The 20,268-nt window shown below is 58.2% G+C and overlaps 1 protein-coding gene across 4 annotated transcripts in view; it reads left to right on the top strand.

Moving 5' to 3' along the window:
* ROBO3 (roundabout guidance receptor 3) overlaps window positions 1-20,268 on the top strand; it is a 233,677-nt gene that overhangs the window by 165,191 nt on the left and 48,218 nt on the right. For all 4 annotated transcript variants that reach the window (XM_084611808.1, XM_084611807.1, XM_084611806.1 and 1 more), the window contains exons 3-5: window positions 16,550-16,707; window positions 18,153-18,273; window positions 19,929-20,067. In XM_084611808.1, coding sequence (XP_084467934.1) covers window positions 16,550-16,707; window positions 18,153-18,273; window positions 19,929-20,067 — 418 coding nt within the window. The remainder of the gene's footprint in view (window positions 1-16,549; window positions 16,708-18,152; window positions 18,274-19,928; window positions 20,068-20,268) is intronic.

Genomic DNA, 20,268 nt, shown 5'->3' with positions numbered 1-20,268 from the left:
ACAGGGCCAGGCGTGGCCTGACTGGGGTGTGGCCCCAGCTGTGGCTGCTTCCCCAGCCAGCCTAGCCTTTGCTCTCAGAGTGGGGGAGCTGCCCCGCTACACTCCCTTTCTGAAATTAAATGTGACCATGTCGGGCTGCTGTGGTTTTTCCCCCATTACAGGGGTGTTAAATTTAATTATATTATGATCACTGTTACCCAGCAGTCCAGCTCTATTCACCTCTTGGACTAGATCCTGTGTCCCACTTAGGACTAAATCAAGAGTGGGGAGGCAATGGGCCAGGCTGTGGGCTCTGGGGCTGCGTGTGGGGAAGCGAGGGGCTTGGCTGGTCACTTGCAGCTGTCTGGATGCAGCACGGCAGCACAGAGTCAGGCTCCCTTCCTCCCGCCCTCCATGCAATCTGCAAAGGGAGCTTAGAGACAGTTGCAGCTGGGGCCGTCTGCTGGTCACATTGAGGGCTCCTGCCTCGCTCTGAATGGGCATCGCCAGGTGGGACCTGCCCTTATGGGTCTGTTCCCTTCGGGAAGCTGCATCTTGCTCAGTCGTTGCAAAGCCGCTGACAAGATTCAATCACAATCGTCTTGCCCGCGGTGACACCAGGCTTAATGGCGCTGGGCAGGGAGCCAGCGCCGTCCAAGTGGGGCACAAGGGTCTCAGGGACTGGTTCTTTAGGTCTCTGGCCTGTCACCATGTGGTCTGCCGCATGCCGTATGCCCATCCGGAGGTGCATTCTTGGGCGACATGGGGTCAGACCCCCAGGACCAATCAGCCCAAAATGTAGGTTTTGTCAGAACTCTTCCCAGAGCCGAGTCCAAGACAAGCGTTCCCAGGATCGTGTTACGCAGCAGGGACAAAGAGAGCCCCGTGACTGCAGCCGGGTGCCCCAGGAACGCTGTTCCTCTGCACCGTTGCCATCCTTTTACTCTGAACCCGGTGGAGCGCTCGGTGCACTGGGTGCTGCGGCTGTTCCCTGGAGGCTGCTCCCCGGGGCTGCTGGCTGCCAGGGGTTCGTTTACAAAACACGCCCTAGATAAATGGTGTGAAAGGGGCGATGTATAAAGCCGAGGGGAGGGGGGGCTTAGCACGGGGGCTGCTCTGCTGCATGGGGCGGGTTGGGGCACTAACTGGGCCCTGCTGCAGCGATGGCTCCCCAGATGCAGAGCCTCGCCCTGCTGGCCACACTGAGGCGCTGTCGTCCGATGACAGCTCTGCTTGGTTTGGCTGCAGCCAGCGCTCACCTGGCTCCGGTGGCTTCATTTCTGAGGGTTAGTGCCATCGGGTCCCAGAGACCCCGGAGAGTCTGAGCTTGGAGCTAACGTGAGCCTCTGGGCAGAGTGCCTGGGAGCTGCCCTCTGTTGTGTAACAGCAGAGCCGCCGGTCGCCTGTGGGACTTGCTTGACGCTGTTCGGATCTCCCATGGTGTCCAGGACAGTAGCACCTGCTTCTAGCGTGAGACAGCCTAGTCTGTGCCCACCACGGGAAACCTTCCCCAACTACCAGCTGCTTGTAACACAGGCCTCCGCTCTGGGCTCCGTGAGCCCCGCTCTTCCTCTCTGCAGGCTAGCAGTGTACACACCCCATGTTGTTACACTTACGTGCCCAGGACCTTGTCTTCTGCACCCCAGCTGAATACCCTGATCTGCTGCCTCCCTGGAAGCAGTGCCCCCCCAGTGTACCAGCGTCATCTCTTTAGCACAAGGCATGTAGCCAGTTTGATGGTAAACTCAACTTGGAGCTTATTTAACAGAGCTGGAGATAAAAATTCAAATAAATTTGAAAGGATTTGGAAACATAAGGTTCCAGGTGAAATTATTAGAAAACCATAAGATGCAAACTTATTAACAATCTACTTTCCTGTCTAATAAGGTGTCTCTCACTTGTCCTTGCAGTGCAGGTCCAGTCCAAAGAGCTGGGATCCTTCATGCCACACCCCCGCTGGCAGAGTTTCTCTTCTGTAATGGATAAAATCTTGTGACTTTTCCTCTTCTCCAGTACAGTTATTGTAATACTCCTGGGGGAATTCTACACATGGGCAGAATATATGTCCCCTCCAGATTTCTTTGCTTCCCCACAGAAAAATGACTTTCTGATAGGGAAGCAAAGGGAAACCACAAGAGCGGTCCTGGGACCCTTCCCAGCAGTATGTTTCAGGTGCCCAGGATAGATGGCAGAGAGGTAAATCACTATGGAGTAGGGGTGGGAGTGGGAAAGACCCGACTGGTAGATCCTACCCTGCACCGAGCTCAGATGCTAGTCCAGGCTGGGCTGGGGAGGACCGGACTTCCTCTTCCCCTGCATGGCATCCGGGTCCCGGTCAGACCCACCTCCAGATTTTTCCCGCAGCTTCAGGAAGCTCTGCAAACTTCTCCGTCCCCTCCCCCACTTCCTGCACCCATCGATCCTCAGCTGCAGGGGGAGGGATCCCTGTAAACGGAGCTGCTGCCCCATCCGTCCAACCCCATGCATCCAGACCCCCTCATACCCAGAATCTCCCACTGAGCCTCTCTCCCTCGCACTCAGAACCCCCCACCGCCAATGAGCCCCACTCCCCCTGCACCTGGACCACCCTGACAAGCCACCCGCACCCAGATCCCCACCCCACCAAGCCCTAACCATTTACACCTGGATCCCCACCCCATTAAGCCCCACTCCTCCAGCATCTGGACCCCCCCCATTGAGCCCCCTACACCCATACCCCCCTTCCAAGCTCTATCCCCCCACACCCAACCCCCCCTCCCCACTGAGCTCCAACCACCTTCACCTGGACCCCCCTGCAGAGTCCCGTTACCATTGCACCCAGAACCCCCCACAAGCCCCTGTGCATCCAGATCCTTCCCGCACCCAGATCCCCCACTAGCTGCCCAGGTAACCCACGCACCTTCTGGGTATGGTGCTCTGTCCCATCTAGTGGCGACGAGAGAGAGTGAGTGAGTGTGAGTGTGTGTGTGTGTCCACTCTACAGTCAGTTGGGTTTTCATGCAGTAGAAGCTCATGCACTAAGCTCCAGAGGTCCCAGGTTTGACCCCCCCGCTAATGACTGGGGTCTGTCGGCGTTACACCCGCACCCAGATTGCCCCCCACAGAACCCTCTCAACCTACACCTGGATCCCCCACACTAAGCCCCTCCACATTTGGATCCTGCCTTGTGCACCTGGCATGGAGGGGCAGGACCCTGGGGTGTTTCTGGAGCAGGCCTGGTCCTTGCTCTGTGTCCAGGTTGGGTGCAGCCTCACTGCTTAGTCCGGGGAGCTGCACAGTGATCTCGCACCTGTGTACAGCCGGCGGCCTGTGCTCCTCAATGCCATGCTGGAGCTGTCACATTTATTTGACAAATAAAATCTGCAGAATTTTGCAGAATTTTAAAATGTTGCGCACAGAATTTTAATTTTTTTGGCGCAGAATGCCCTCAGGAGTAAGAGTTGCAGACCGTTATCTCTTACACCAGGGGGTCCCATAGGCAGAGACTTGTCTTGGGACCTTCTTTTGTTTTTGTAAATTCTCCCACCTGCACCAGGTCCCGACAATAAGAGAAGATGTCTCCACAGATGTCCCCTTTTCTCAGTGTTGATGAAGTGAGCCCGGAGACCTGCCTCGCCTGTGACAGGTTTCACTTCCAGTTTTGAAACCCAATTTGCTACATTTTACATCTCTGAAACTATTTCCCGTACAAATATCTTGCAGTAATCATGACCATCCCCTAGTTCTTTGCCTGCGGTGAGACACTGAGAAGCTGGTCAGACGCAGGGGTAATATGATAGACCCATAGGGGTAGGTCCTAGTCATCTAGTCATCCCTGCCAAGCTGCAGGATTTGTTGTGTCTAACCCATCCAAGGCAGATGGCTATCTAGCCTTCTTTTGACAGCTTCCAGTGAAGGAGCTTCCATGACCTCCCTAGGCAGTCTGTTCCATTGTCCTACTGTGCTTACAGTTAGGGAGTTTTTCCTGAGATTACATCTAAATCTGCTCTGCTGTAGTTTGAATATACCTGCCTTGGCATGTCTGGTAACAAGAGACCAGGCTAGCGGGATGGGGTTTTGCCCATCGTTCACACCCTGAGAGTCAGAGCCCAATAAAAATAGTGCACTCCAAATAGGTCAAAATATCAGTTTTAAGTGGGGCAGTTAAACCCTAAACACTGGGATTGTTGCCCTCTCCGCCCTGCTGCAGCACTCCCGATGTGAGATCTCATGATTAGCTTGGCAATTCCCACTGCTCCTGCATCAGCTCGTAGCCTCCAGGACGAGAGCCCAAATCCTTAAGCCCAGCAGAGAGACAAGAAATAAGAGTGATCCAGTGAGGCCACTGACTGGGCAGTGAAATCAAAGAGCTGGGTTGGGAAGGAAACTGCAGGAGAGCTCAGCAGCCGCTTTGCATTAACATTTACCAGGGAGGGTTGTCACAGCCCCCCTGGGGAGGATGTGATTGGGGGATGAGCGGGCCGATTGCTGTGCGGGGCTCTGACACCCATTCACAAGGTGGGCAGTGCTGAGTGATTGCTGTGTACTTGCCCTCAGAGCGTAGCTAGCCGAGGGGGCTTGTGTGCTGCCAAGGCTGGTAGCCAATCCACGGGCAGGCTCCAGTCAGGACTTCACAGGTGTCACTGCTTCACCGGGGACTTCATGGCAACAGGAGCTCCCGGGTCCTCTGGCTTCAAAAGCGCAGGCTCTTACAGGAGAATCTCCCTCAGAGGTTAGCAGTATAGGGTTGTACTCTCGGGGTGAGCTCTTTCCAGCCGACGATAGGGGGGCGCGCACGCAATACAAAATCCTGTAGCACTTTGGTGGTTGGGAATTGCCTAAAAGCTTCAGGCTAGTCCAAGGACGCGGGAGGCAACAGGAATCTTTGCACTGACTAGGGCTGTGGTCAGGGCCTCGGAGAACTTCGCAGCATTGCTGCTCAAGCCGTCGAATGCATACCGGTTAACTGGCTAATTCCCCTCTACCCTTTGATACATTCCTGTAAACCCAGCAGCCTGGAATAGCGGGGGTGCTGTTAATTGTATTACTATAGTGCGTTACCTCACAGGCCACTAATGCAAGTCTGCCCTGCGCAGTTGCGGTCTAAATGGAAGTAGTCAATGGACAGGCTAAGGGTGAGCCACGGGCTGGGCGGCTGATGTATCAGGTTAGGGGTCACAGTGCTAAGCCGCTATGTTAGGTTCCTGAAGTCTGAGACTGGAGAAGTGTGGGGTGACTGGCAAAGAGCTGGTGCACTGCCAGGCTCTGAAAGAGAAAAGGAGCTGGAAGGGAGAGGGGCGATGGTAACACCCGTGCCAGGGAGAAGAGTTGAGCTGGCTTGTCCAGGCAACGTACTGACTCCAGGGACATAGACGCATAGACTCATAGATACTAAGGTCAGAAGGGACCATTATGATCATCTAGTCCCACCTCCTGCACAACGCAGGCCACAGAATCTCACCCACCCACTCCTGCGATAAACCTCTCACCTATGTCTGAGCTATCGAAGTCCTCAAATTGTGGGTTAAAGACTTCAAGGAGCAGAGAATCCTCCAGCAAGTGACCTGTGCCCCCTTCAACAGAGGAAGGCGAAAACCCCCCAGGGCCTCTGCCAATCTGCCCTGGAGGAAAATTCCTTCCCGACCCCAAATATGGCGATCAGCTGAACCCTGAGCATTGGGCAAGATTCAACAGCCAGATACCCAGGAAATAATTCTCTGTAGTAACTCACATCCCACCCCATCTAACATCCCATCACAGGCCATTGGGCCTATTTACCATGAATAGTTAAAGATCAATTAATTGCCAGAATCATGTTATCCCATAGGATAGGCTGGATCTGCCACCTAGTGCCAGTCGTGAGTGAGAATCAGCCTGGGCCTGTGACTGGGAACCCTGTCAGGCCGGGCTGGGGTCACTGGTACTGAGGGAGCTTTGGGCTGGATTGAAAGGAGCCGATAGATCTAACACATGTGGAGTCTCGGGGAGTTCTCAGTAAAGTTTCCCAGATTTGTTTATTGTATAAACCATCCGAATATGGGCTAGTTAATAAAGGACAAAGCGGGATAAAGAGCGATGGGGAGAGGAGGCACAGGGGCAGGCTTCACGCTGAGCCAGGGATTGCGTGGAGTGGAGCAGGGCCAGGCACCATGGGGTCAGGTGCCCTGGGGCTGCATGGAACAAAGTGGGGCTGGGTGCCCCGGGGCCGGGCACCATGGGGTCAGGTGCCCCGGGGCTGCATGGAGCAAAGTGGGGCTGGGTGCTCCGGGGCCGGGCACCATGGGGTCAGGTGCCCCGGGGCTGCATGGAGCAAAGTGGGGCTGGGTGCTCCGGGGCCGGGCACCATGGGGTCAGGTGCCCCGGGGCTGCATGGAGCAAAGTGGGGCTGGGTGCTCCGGGGCCGGGCACCATGGGGTCAGGTGCCCCGGGGCTGTATGGAGTGAGGTTGGACTGAGCCAGGTCCTGCGTGGAGTGGGGCCGGGCGCCATGGTGCTGCATGGGACTGGGTGCCCCAGGGCCGGGTGGAGCAGGGTCAGGCGCCACAGGCTGCATGGAGCAGAGCAGGGGCCACGCATCCCGGGGCCACGGGGAGTGGGGCCAAGCGCCAGGGCCCCCAATGCTGGCACTGACTATCTGAAGTATTTGTGTGGCTTTCAGTGCAGACCTTCCACCTTCTGTCATCGCATTTGCAGACGCTACTGAAGTAGGCTGGATGTTAAGACTTCGAGGGCAGTGACTGTGTGGGGATTGTGGGGTCTCTGGCCTTTGGGAAGGGCAGCCAAGTGGAGACTGGAAGGGGCCATACCCAGCCTCACTCTCCCTCCTCCTGGCCCTGCCAGTGTCTCCTGCCAACCCCCACTGTGGAGCCGCACCCCGTCTCGGGCTGGGAAGGGGGCAGTGTGCATTGGCAGCGGGCAGTGGGACAGGGAGGGAAGGTTGTCAGGGATGTGTGGGAGAAGTGCTGCTCCTGGAGCAAGGGAAGTTGGGCAGCCTAAGGAGTGATGTGCCCCTGGTTGGGAGCCAAGCCTCATACCTGGGTTCAAAGGGTGATAGGAAAATGCCAGTAAAGTCCTGCACCCAGCACCCCATGGGGCTGATCTGAGGGGGGCTGGGCGCTCCCAGCTCGAGTCACCTCCATGGGCTGAGCCCCATGAGGGATCCTTCCCCAGGGCTGCCATGTCCCCCTGCAGCGGGCAGGGAGCTGACAAAGAGCCTGGACAGTTGCTCGCTCCCCAGAGCACTGGGGGTTTCTTCTAATGTAACTTTCTTTTGTTTCCTCCCTGCTACCAAGACAGACTCGCCCACCACAGCAGAGGGGAGGCTGCCAGAGCGGGTGCTCCATGACATGGTGGAGAGGCTGCTGCAGCCAGTCGTATGCCAGGCTGCCAGAGCCCCTGGCACCCCTCAGCGGGCAGCAGTGTGTGTCAGCCCTGGGCTCTGAGACTCTGGGGGAGTCTCTTGTGGTAACTGGGCTCACAAATGCAGCCCGATTGTGAGCTCCTGCCTGAAAAGTGAGTGACCGTTCCTGAAGTGTCACAGGATCCAGAACAACACATGGTGATGGGCAAAAGTGCCAAAAAGAGACAGAAAGCCTGACTGAGTGTGAAGGACAAGACCTCCCGAGGGAACACAAGGGCTGTGTTAAGATCAGAACTGGTAAACGAAAACAGTGTGAGACCAGAATCAGGGAACCAAAACTGGTGTGTCAGCAATTAGGGCTTAACAAAGTAATGAGAGGATGGCTATTCCCCCCAGCACTTCCTTTGGGGTTCTTAACAGACTTTGGGGAGAAAAGCTGGCTACTGGGGGGCGCTTCCCCATGGCTGCCACCCTGCTGTCTCCTGGGCCCCCGGGCCTTCCTCATGTTGCTACCTCCACCAGCTCTGGCTGAATCCCAAATACCATCTGGGATGAGAGAATTGTCTCCCCGCCTGCCCCCGTGTCTCCTTTCCCTTCCTCGTCTTATTTCTTCTCTTTCCTAGCCCTCACCTTCTTCCTTCTGCCTAAGAGTCTGGCTTAGCGAGCCAGCACTGCAGACTTTGCAACACTGCAGTGAGCCTGTGACCAGAAAGTGCCCTGAAGAGCCCAATGGTGGTACGAGTTTGCCAGGTCTCAGAGTAGCCGATCAGACCGGGTGCCATCCCTCTGTCTTTCAGCAGCAACACTGCAAGTGAAAGTCCTTCCCCTTTCGGGTGTGTTTGTCTGGCTTGGTCTTCTAAGAAATGGGATTGGACTTTACCAACATCAGCAGCAGCTCCAGCTTAGCTCACTTCTCTTTTCCCCACCTGGACAGTTATTACCATGGTTGTAGCATCTTAGAGACTGTCGAACAAGGGGATTTCTCTCTCCAAATACAGGGAAAGGAAACAACCGATGTTTATGTATGGGGAGACACATGTGCGTGTATGTATAGAATGGGTGCGTGATCTACCTAGTTTCAGGGTGGAAGAGGCCCTCCCCGAATCACGTCAATAATGCCTGTGTCAGGGTTTCTGTCTAGGGCCTGGAGAGCTGCCTTAGAGGCATTTTTACTACCATGTTCTCACCAGGACGACTATGCTGCACTGAGGCTAAGCCAGCAGTCGGCCAATCTGAGATGATCTAACCCTGGCAGCTGAGCCTTCTGGGTGACAGTCCCTTCCCTGGCTGCAAAGTCTTTGCCAGATAACACTGAGCCAGCCTCAGCACCTATGCTGAGATCAGGTTGGAAGACACAGTACAGCCCCCAACAAGAAGTCCTGCGTGTGCAGATTCAGGCCCCTCAGCCCAGTGGGAGACAGAGAAAAGCACCGTTTTGCTCTGGGCTTGGTCCTGTAGCAAGAGGGGTTGTGTGGAGCTGGTGGGTAGCTGCAGAGCTGGGAGTACAGCCGTGAAGGCTTCCTGACCCCCCACTGCACTCCTGCAGCTCTTGTCCGTAGGAGGTTACAGGGCAGCGTGCCCCGCGGGGTGAGAGGGTCTTGCAGAACTCCCATATCTGAGGGGTCCGTGTAGCTGGCACGAGATGTGCGGTGTCTGAGACAGGTCCCCTCCTTGGGAGCAGGAGACATGGGCAGGGGGTGAGCACAGCACAGGGCCACAAAGGTGATTAATGGATCCGAGGGCCGAGGCCCCAGAAGACACTGAGGACGCTGGTATTCTCTGGCCTCCAGAGAGGCTGCGGAGAGGCGGCCTGATTGGAGTGTCTGCAGGAGAGGAGGGTGTTGGGTAATGAAGTGTGAAACTGTTTGAGGTCAGTGGAGCTAGGAGGGGGTGGGGCTGGCTCCGGGTAGCATTAAGGTGGGTCAGATGGCTGCCTGGCCTTTCACATGTTCAAGGGTTCTCAGACAGAAGGCGACTCCCTGGCAGGACTGGGGGTGGCTGGGTGGTAGGGGCGCTGGGACATGTGCCCAGGAGGGCACCTGTCTTGGCACAAGAACTATAAAAGCCTGTAGGGTGGTGATGGCAGGGCTGGCATCGGACAGCAGCTACCTGTTGGCCGGGCGTAGCTGTGATGTGGTGGCGAGGAGTCACCCAGGTGGGCTGCTTCTCCTTCCTCAGCGCTAGCCAGGGCTCATGACTCTCCGTGACTGATCTGAGCCGAGCCAGGGGAAGCCACAAACCCATCACCGAAACAGCCTGCAGGGGAGTCGGAGGCGGGCGGGGGGGGAGGTATGGAGACAGACTCAATTTAACACTTCATTAAGGATACAGCAGCCGTTGATCTAGATTATCAGGGTTACTGCCAGCTAATTGCGTCTTTCTGTATTTATTCATTATAGTGGGAGAAAGGAGAGCAGGGCTCAGCCCCTCTGCTATATTTAGAAAAGCTCCAGCAGAGATCTTTACTGAGCAGAACCTTCATGGGTGCTGGGTGAACCATTGCCTCTTTCTCTGAGCAAGGGGCCTCTCCTCCGGGGCAGGGACTCCACCCTTGCTCCCCTGGCTACCGCGGCCCGTGAGGTTAGACCCCATGCAGCTGGGGATGTGCTGGTTGTGGTCAGGGTTCGTGGCGAACGCTCAGTCGTCCAAAGAGCAGACAGACCCTTTGTTTTGTGCTCTTGCTTGTTTTGTGCTCTCCTGGGTGTGAGATTCTTGGAAGGCAGCCAGCCTGGGAACGCGCCTGGATTAGGTACATAAATACATAATAAGCAATATACCCATGTTTTATTGCTCATTACTGGCAGGATTATTTGAGCCTATTACCCTTGGATACAAATATTTATGGTTTATTACTCCCACCAAGTTAAATGGCTTATTGACAAGCTATTCACATCTGGTAAGTGCTGAGACTCCATTCAGCCACCGGGAGCTTCTAGGAACCTGGCAACTCTGAGTTCCCTTGGCACCCCGGGGCTCAAGGGGGCATCCAGCAGAGGGGATGCGGAGAGGAGTGCTGCATGGCTTGGGCAGTCACCCTGGCCCTGACCGAAACTGACCTCGCCTCTGTGCTTGGCTGGGTTTGCCCTGGCAGAGCTGGGATTGGACACACCTGGCCTTTGCCTTATCAGCACCACGCCCATCTGACCGGCACGGAGAATCCCTTAGAAAACCAAAGAGCCTGGCGCTTGGGGGCACCCACATCTGGACGTAGCTCATGAGCATTCGGGGTCCACAGCTGCCGCGGGACCCTGGGAATGCTGCTGTCAGACATGCCCAGGCCTCCCATTTACAGGGAGTCCCACAGGGAAGGAAGGGACCTGCTTGCTCCTCGAGTCCAGGTCCTGCTATCACAGGCAGCCCCGACATCCAATCCTGGTCATGAACTGACCCAGCTCCAGCTGGAGACCAGCCACCTTTCTCCCCCACACTGCTCCTTTTGGGAAGCGGTTCCAGAGCCCCCCTCCTCTGACAGTGAGAAACCGGCTTCTAATTTCCAGCCTAGATTTATTGCTGGCCAGTTTAGCCCCATTAGTTCTGGTGCCCTTTCACGTCCGTTAGCTCTTCTCCCTCTCCGGTGCCCCCGCCTGCCCCAGAGCAATCCGATCCCCTCGCAGCCTGCATACCCGCTCTTTCAGTCTCCTCGTGCAACATCAGCTCCCCATTCCCGGAGCACCCAAGGAGGCTTCCCTGCACTGCTCCCTTTGGATTCCAGCTGCGACTGCACGGCCCCTTTGCACACCCACGTAGTTACCAGGGCTTTTTCTGGGCCTTTTATAGGTTGGCTCCCACTGCCTGAAATGTCAGTGATGGATGACACCCTGGGCCTGTCCTGCTTGGGTCAGAGGCCCTGATACCAGTGGGAGGCCTTGTGCTTTATACACCGTGGCCCTCATCATCCGTGGCCCTCATCATGTCGAGGAGAGTCTCAGCCCCCCAGTCATATTCCTCTGTCCAGGTTGCCAGTTTGCATTCTCCCAGGTGGGGGGAGCTCAGGGCACTGCCCCGTTCTGCCCTGCTTTGCTGGGAAAGCCCCCATTGCTCCCCTGCCCTGGAGGGCACTCTGAAAGGGGGCGACCGTGCCACACCTCTGTTTGGACAGCAAATGGCCCTGGCAGCAGAGCCTGTTGTGGGCTCCTCTCCCGCCCCGGGCATCCAGCTCTCCTGTGAATCCCCCCACCCTCCGTCCTCATGTGCCCCAATGTAGCATCCCGCGCCACAGAGCTGTGATGCTACATCCCCGGGGGGCATTGGCCACAGAGTCACAGGCCAATGAGGGCTGCTGGTGCCTGAGAATCACGTGCCCTAGTGCGGAGCCCCTGGTTGGCCCAGGGCATAGGAGACCCCTGCGTGTGCACATTCATCTGCAGTCTGGTCTGTGTGTTAACTCCTGGGCTGCTGGGGTGCTGGACACCCTCGCAGAGTCTACCCCCAGCCGGTGCAGGCCCAGCACATCCATGCAGGTCAGGGTCTCCCCATCCCGCAGATGACCTGTACCCAGGGGACAGTGTCAGGGCGTGGAGGAGTAGCCAAGGCCACCTTCACTTCATTCAGAAAACACAGCCACGGTGCCTGACAGCCCTGGCTTTGCGGGGGGCTTGGGGGAGCCCTAGGAACCCTTCACCCCTAGGCCAATGAACCTGGCTGGTGTGCTGACCACAGGGACCTCTTCTCTGCTCCACCGAGCTCTGGTTCTCCCTGTACAGAGCAGCTGGTCTGTGGGCTACGGGCCCCATCCTAGCCATGGTGCAGGGCCCAGAGTGTCAGCTCAGGGAACATGGGGCCAGCCTGAGTCTGGGGGTGTCACCACGGGAGACACAGCCTCTTGGCCACAGTGGAAGCTCAGGATGTGCCAGGGCCTGTCCCCAGCAGCCACCAGTACAAAGAAAGCAGAAGTGGCTTCAGACCCCCGCCGTCCATTGGCTGCAGCAAGCTCTCGGGGCATCGGCCTTCCCAGACTAGCCCCCTCGCCGGTCGAGCTTTGTATGAAAATCCGCACGGTGCCCCCAGCTGAGTCTCCGGGGGCCAATGACTGGATGCGCCGGGATGATGCTTTGTCCCCCAGCTCCCAGGGGCATCCCCTCTGGCTGTGGCCACCCTGTGGTGTCCATCATGCCTCCTGCTGCTCCGAGTGCTAATCGGCTCCTGGACGAGTCCCCAGGGGGAGTGGCCGGCTGGTGAACGCGGCTAATGAATTGTGCAGCGCAGGTGCGTTTGACAAGCGAAGGAGCAGTAACCGGCCCCACAGCCAGTTGTGCATTAAGGGCCTGACACTTCTCCGTAATGGTTATAAAACGCTGGGCAGCGCTGCCCGGAGCAGAAGAATGAGTGCTGCTGCAGCACGGTAATTGGTGGATTCTCTGTAACTTGAAGTCTCTAAATCACGATCTGCGGATGCCAGTAACTCAGCCAGAGGCGAGGGGTCTATTCCAGCCGTGGGTGGGCGAGGCTCTGTGGCCTGCGATGTGCAGGGGGTCGGCGATAATTCAGAGATGCCGGGGGGTGGGCAGGAGGCAGGGCAGCAGCAGGAGGGCTGGGGCACTGCAGGACTCTCCTGCCTCCGCGATGGCAAGTTCTGTGTGTTGAGCCGGAGCAGAGACCTGGGGGAGCTCTGAGTCCCCGGAGCTCTGGCTGGAGCCTCTGGCCAGGGGCACAGCGGGGACGAGCTGGGGTTTCTGATGGCTTTGGAGTGCGTGAGAGTCCTGGAGAATAGCCACAGCGCTGCACGGCACCGCACTGCTTCCCCGGGCCTGGCCCACCGGTGCGGGTGTCGGAAATCCCCACTCCCAAGCCCGTGGACGCAGAGAGCTGCAGCCAGGAAAAGGGACAGCTGCTCCATTCTGTATCCCCTGCATCCTCCGTCCCCTTCACTGTGAGGCCCACCCCCCCCCCGACCCCGTGCCCCTCAACGCACAGAACTGCCAACCTGGCTGCCACAGCTCCACCCAGACTCGCTCCCCTCCTCTCCGACCCATTCCCCCTGCCCTCTCGCCAATCTCAGCCTGCCCCTGTGACTCTCTGCAGACTGGGGGGGATGGGGTCATAGTGTCAGGACCCCCTGCCCCTAGCACCTTCCTCTCTGCCACCCACAAGTGACCCTTTGTGGGGGTCTAGAGGTGTGTCCAGGTGCCCTGTTCTGCCGGGCCTACCGGACGGGACGCTGTCAGGCCCCGGTGTATGAGTCCGACTGCAGCCTGCTTATTCGAGGCTACTGTTCCAAGCCAAGAAGGAGGGTGCCCGGAGGCTGGGGCGGGCGAGCTGCTGACGGACAGGGCCGGGCACACAGTCACAGTGGCACGGGGGCATGCAGGCGTTGTGCTGCCATGTTGGGCATGCAGCTACCATGCCAACAGGAGGGCAGGGCACAGGGGGCATGGAGCTGCAGGGTCCTGCCGCTCTTGGTGCGGAGGCCAAGCAGGAGAGGAAAACAGGCTGATCTGGGGCAAACACCCCAAAGCGCCGTGTGCCCCTCGAGTCCGCACGCGGGTCATGGGCTGGGCGGAGTGGAAGGGACGCAGCGCAGTGTCGTGTAGCTTCCTGAGGGCAGTGAGCAGTGCAGCGAGTTGGGTGGTCCCGAGGTCACAGCCTGGCTGGTAGCGCTCTGGACCCCCAGGGCCTGGGCGGGCTCAGCTGCTCTCGTCCTGGCACCGCAGCGTTGGGTAGGGTTGGCAACTTTCTAATCGCACAAAACCAAACACCCTTGCCCCGCCCCCGCCCCGCCCCTTCCCTGAGGCCACGCCCCCACTCACTCCATTCCCCCCTCCCTCTGTTGCTCATGTTCCCCCACCCTCACTCACTTTCACTGGGCTGGGGCAGAGGGTGGGGGTGCGGGCTCTGGGGTGGGGCCAGAAATGAGTTTTCAGGGTGCAGGAGGGGGCTCCGGGCTGGGGCAGCGGGTTGGGATGTGGGAGGGGGTGCGGGCTCCAGCTGGGATTGTGGGCTCTGGTGTGGGGCCAGGGATGAGGGGTTTGAAGTGCAGGAGGGGGCTCTGGGCTGGGGCAGGAGACTGGGGTGCCGGAAGGGGTGTGGGTTCCAATTGGGGGTGTGGGCTCTGAGATGGGGCCAGGGATGAGGGATTTGGGGTGCAGGAGGGGGTTCTGACCTGGGGCAGGGGGTTCGGGCTCCAGCAGGGCAGCGCTTACCTCAGGCGGTTCCTGACTGGTGGCGCAGTGGGGCTAAGGCAGGCTCCCTGCCTGCCCTGGCTCTGTGCAGCTCTTGAAAGCAGCCGGCATGCTGGCCCCTAGGAGGATGTATGGCCAGGCGGTTCTGCATACTGCCTGCACAGGCAGGCATCGCCCCTGCAGCTCCCATTGGCCATGGTTCCAGGCCAATGGGAGCCGCGGAGCTGGCGCTTGGGGTGGGGACAGCGAGCAAAGCTTCTCTGCTCGCACCTACGCCTAGGAACAGCAGGGGCATGTCACTTGCAGGAGGAGCGCGGAGGCAGGGCAGGTAGGGAGCCTGCCTTAGCCCTGCTGTGCCGCCGACCTGACGTTTAACGGCCCGGTCAGCAGTGCTGACCAGAGCCACCAGGGTCCCTTTTCGACCAGGCATTCCAGTTGAAAACCGGGCGGCTGGCAACCCTAGTGTTAGGCCTGGGGCTAACTCCCACTCCACTCCTTCCCCGGAGGACTGCAGCAGGGGTCAGGCCTGCCCTGCACTCACCGGGCGGCAGGAAGTGGAGTGACCCGGCCCCAACCCACTCCACTCCACAGGCTCATGCTGGGGGGCGGTTTCCCCCCTGCCCCCCAAGCCTGCTCCTTCCCCCACGCGGAGGCCTGAGGATGCCCACCCCCCCGCAGGACGGCTGCATAGGGCACCAAAATGGCTAGAGACGGCCCTGGATACGCTGGAGAGTAGGGATAGGGTCCAGAGTGACCTAGACAAATTGGAGGATTGGGCCAAAAGAAATCTGATGAGGTTCAACAAGGACAAGTGCAGAGTCCTGCACTAAGGACGGAAGAATCCCATGCACAGCTACAGACTAGGGACCGAATGGCAGAAAAGTACCTGGGGTTTTCAGTGGACGAGAAGCTGGATCTGAGTCAGCAGTGTGCCCTTGTTGCCATGAAGGCCAAAAGCATATTGGGCTGTATTAGTAGGAGCATTGCCAGCAGGTCGAGGGAAGTGATTATTCCCCTCTATTTGGCACTGGTGAGGCCACACCTGGAGTATTGCATCCAGTTTTGGTCCCCCCACTACAGAAGGGATGTGGACAAATTGGAGAGAGTTCAGCAGAGGGCAATGAAAATGATTAGGGGGCTGGGGCACATGACTTATGAGGAGAGGCTGAGGGAGCTGGGATTGTTTAGCCTGCAGAAGAGAAGAGTGAGGGGGGATTTGATAGCAGCCTTCAACTACCTGAAGGGGGGTTCCAAAGAGGATGGAGCTCGGCTGTTCTCAGTGGTGGCAGATGGCAGAACAAGGAACAATGGTCTCAAGTTGCAGTGGGGGAGGTTTAGGTTGGATATCAGGAAACACTATTTCACTAGGAGGGTGGTGAAACACTGGAATGCGTTACCTAGGGAGGTGGTGGAATCTCCTTCCCTAGAAGTTTTTAAGGTCAGGCTTGACAAAGCCCTGGCTGGGATGATGTAATTGGGGACTGGTCCTGCTTTGAGCAGGGGGTTGGACTAGATGACCTCCTGAGGTCCCTTCCAACCCTGATAGTCTATGATTCTAACAGCCCACATCCCAGACTGCACCTGAGGCTTTGGGCAGACAGAGCATCCCTAGCTTGCCCTGGGCACTTGTGTGTGTGGGTGCTTCCCTCCAGACCCAGCAGCCCTCACATGCAACAGGACATTTTCTGCCCCTCCTGACTCCTGTGGAAGGCTCTAGGCTGGGAACCCAGCCGTGGGGTGTGACTCCCCCTCTTGTGGCATTTGCTCTGCCTTGTCTGAGGAGACTGCAGCGGCTCGCCTCACGTCACACACCCCGATTTGGGCATGCTGGCAAAGCGAGCCAGGCGGCACATCCTACCGGGATTGGGCTTGGGGTTGGACACACCGGCCACGGGGACATGGCTCCCCGCAGGGCTGTCCCCACACTGGGCTCTCTGCTCCCGCGGGCACTGGCTGGTGACAGGGCAGCAAGGTGGGTGCAGAGGAGGGTGGAGGAGGCGGAGCACAAATGGCCATGGTTGTTTCTGGAGGGCGCCTGCAGCTGTCTGCCCCTTCTCTGCCTGCGTGGCCCCTTGGCCAAGCCCTTGGCTCACGCATCCATGGTTCCCTTGCAGTCCTGCGCGATGACTTCCGGCAGGCCCCCAGTGATGTGGTGGTGGCGGCCGGCGAGCCGGCTGTGATGGAGTGCATCCCGCCCCGCGGGCACCCTGAGCCCACCATCTCCTGGAAGAAGAACAGCATCCGCATCAGCGATAAAGATGAGCGCATCACGGTGAGGCCTTGCCCATCCCACAGGGCTGGGGGGAGTGGGGTGGGGGGAGCAGCGGGGTCGGGGGTATGGTGGGCATCTGTCCCGAGGTGCAGAGGGTGTAGGGCATGGTGGGGGAATATGTCCTGCAGGGTGCTGGGGTAGTGTGCAGTGAGAGGGCTATGGGACCATCTGTCCTGCAGGGTGGGGAAACTAATAGAAGTGTCTGTCCCATGGGGGTGGGGCTGGCATGCAGGTGTCACGGAGTCCCCGGGCGATGCTCTGGAACTGCTCCCCATGAAGCCAGGCAGGACTCTGGGGAAGTCTCCTCTTTGTGAGCAGCCTGTCTTCAGGACACAGAGCTCACACAGCTTCCACCTTCCTGGGTCTGACCTCGGAGCATTCAGCATCTTCTGCCCCTCCGTGCGCTTCCCCCAGCGAGTCCACCCAGGCGGTGTCTTGGGGAAGCCAGAGGGTCCTGCCCCCCAACTTCGCAGTCAGACGTGACTCTCAGCCAGCCAGTAAAACAGAGGTTTATTAGGCGACAGGAACATGGTCTAAAACAGAGCTTGTAGGTGCAGAGAACAGGACCCCTCAGCTGGGTCCATTTTGGGGGGCAGTGAGCCAGACAACCCCGTCTGCACTTCACTCCATGTCCCAGCCAGCCCCAAACTGAAACTCCCTCCAGCCCCTCCTCCTCTGGGCTTTCCCCTTTCCCGGGCCAGGAGGTCACCGGATTCCTTTGTTCTCCAACCCTTTAGCTCTCACCTTGCAGGGAGGAAGGGCCCAGGCCATCAGTGGCCAGGAAACAGGGTGTTGGCCATTCTCTGTGTCCAGACCCCTGCACACACCTGCCCTCTAGGGCTCTGCAATGATCGTACATCCTTACCCCACCACCTAGAACCACACTTAAGAACTGCATAGGGGAAACTGAGGCACCCCCACACTATTCAGAGGAAACATTAAGAACAGTCCCACTTCGTCATAGCAGGTACGGGGGCATCTGTCCTGTGGAGAGGGAAAACTGGGTAATGGGGGTATCTGTCCCATGGGGGCAGGGTGGAATGCAGGGAGAGGGCCGTGGGAGCATCTGTCCTGCAGGGTGGCATGGGGAGTCACTCTCGCTTGTCCTTGTAGTGCAGGTCCAGTTCAAAGAGCTGGGATCCTTCATGCCACACCCCCGATGGCAGAGTTTCTTTTCTGTAATGGATAAAAATCTTGTGACTTTTCCTCTTCTCCAATACAGTTATTGTAATACTCCTGGGGGAATTCTGCACGTGCGCAGAATTTATGTCCCCTCCAGATATCTTTGCTTCCCCACAGAAAAATGACTTTCTGATGGGGAAGCAAAGGGAAGCCACAAGAGCGGTCCTGTGACCCTCCCCAGCAGTATGTTTCAGGTGCCCAAGCGTGTGACTCCCCGTACCGCGGCAGGGCCAGCTATTCTGAGCTCTTCCCCTTTGGTGCAGATCCGTGGGGGGAAGCTGATGATGTCCAACACCAGGAAGAGTGACGCTGGCATGTACGTCTGTGTGGCTACTAACATGGTGGGGGAGCGGGACAGCGAGCCGGCCGAGCTGGTGGTGTTTGGTACGTAGTACCTGGGGCTGGTGTGGGGCAGGACACACAGGGTGGCTGGCTATGTGTCACGGAGCTCGGCTCTATGGCTGCTCCCCCACACAGCACCCAGCCTGGCTGATGAGCTAGGTGCTTTGAGAAGTGCCCCATAGCCAAGGCACCAGAGCTGAGTGGCCAGGCATCAGGCTGGGAATACCCAGACTACATCTCAGCAGCCTTTCCCCCTAGGTGCAAGCCTGTCTGGCTGGGTCTGGCCCAGTGTACGTCCCTGAATGGCTGCTTCCCTGCTGCTGTGCTGCGAGCTGGGATTGACAGCTGCACTCCACCCCAGAAGTGGCTGCATGGCAGCAGCGCTGTCTGGATGTGGTTAGGGCCACCTGGGGTGCCAGACATTATTAATCAAAGACCCTACACTCACAAACAGGATCCATATGGGAACATTTGCAAGCTGCCCCCAGGAATCTCCAACCCAGAGCAGTACCAATGAGTCACTACCTTCTCCATCGTCAGTCACGCCAAGGAGCCGTCTGTGTTTCCACTGCTGGAGGGGACTGAATGGCCATTAACAACCATCCCCTTCTCCAGGCACTGACTGCCTCCTGCCGTGCTGGGAGCTGGGAAATGGTTTATTGCTCTAGCCGAAGGGATCATAAACAAGGCAGGTGTTTTTCTGAGCAGCCCTGGCCGGAGCCCGAGGGGGAAACCAGTTCCTGCCTACGTTATTGCCAGTCTTGGGTGCTGAGATGTTTTTCCCTCTGCCTTCCATTGCTCCATCCCATCTGCTGGCTGGGAGGTGGTGAGACCTCTCTGAGCCAGGCTGGCCCGGACACAGGACTGCTCCCTCAGTCAGTGCACAGCCCTGCACTTTGGGCCGTGGTGAACTGGACAGGCAGCTGCATAAATAACCCTGCGGCCCGACCAGTTCCCACAGGGCAAGTGTGCTGCCCTTACAAGTCACCAAGGTCTGGCGGAGCTACCGAGGCCAAACTCCGTGGCAGGGCTGGGCCACGCTGGCTGGGTAGGTACTGGGAGGCAGAGCCTGATGGAGGAGACGCTTGTCCTCTCACTGCTAGACCCATTGTTTCAGAGCAGCAGCCGTGTTAGTCTGTATTCGCAAAAAGAACAGGAGGACTTGTGGCACCTTAGAGACTAACCAATTTATTTGAGCATGAGCTTTCGTGAGCTACAGCTCACTTCATCGGATGCATTTGATGAAGTGAGCTGTAGCTCACGAAAGCTCATGCTCAAATAAATTGGTTAGTCTCTAAGGTGCCACAAGTCCTCCTGTTCTTTAGACCCATTGTGTGGCTAGAGCCCTCTGAGCTCCAGGCCCATCAGCCTTCCAGCAGCCACCGGGGGGCCAGAGCCCCCAGGGAGCAGGGGGTGAGGCAGCATGAGCCCCAAGGGAGCAGGGGGTGAGGCTGCGTGAGGCCCCATGGAACAGGGGGTGAGGCTGCATGTGCCCGTCTGACTAGTGCAAGGAGGCTCCGATCCCATGGGGCCGGCTTCTCCGACATTTTCCACGTGCATCCTCTGAGTCTGGCATGGCTGCATGTGCAGGGGTCGGAGGCTGCGGGGCTGCAGCTCTGTGGGGTCTCTGCGCTTGGTGTGGGCTGAACGGCTCCTGTGCTCAGTCCTGACGCTGCCTTTCTGGCCTGTCTTGGCAGAGCGCCCCACGTTCATCCGCAGACCCATCAACCAGGTGGTGCTCGCTGAGGACAGCGTGGATTTCCACTGTGAGGTGCAGGGGGACCCAGTGCCGACGTCCCGCTGGCGCAAGGAGGAAGGGGAGCTGCCGCGGGGCAGGTAAGAGATGAGAGGCCAGGCCCTTTCCTGGGATGGGGTGCAGCAGGAATACTGGTTCCAGGCCGGGCCGGGCTGCCTGTGCACTCCCGGCCCGCTCCACGCTCACAGCTGACAGGAGAGCTAGAGGGATGTCGCTAAACCAGTTCTGCTCTGTGTGTGGACACCCCAGGGCTGCTCTACATGAGACATGCACCAGCTGAA

Source organism: Lepidochelys olivacea (genome assembly GCF_965140295.1).
Source record: "Lepidochelys olivacea isolate rLepOli2 genome assembly, chromosome: 22".
NCBI classification, from domain to species: Eukaryota; Metazoa; Chordata; order Testudines; family Cheloniidae; genus Lepidochelys; species Lepidochelys olivacea.
The sequence above is the reverse complement of the archived record's forward strand: the minus strand, read 5'-3'. Positions and strand labels throughout refer to the sequence as shown.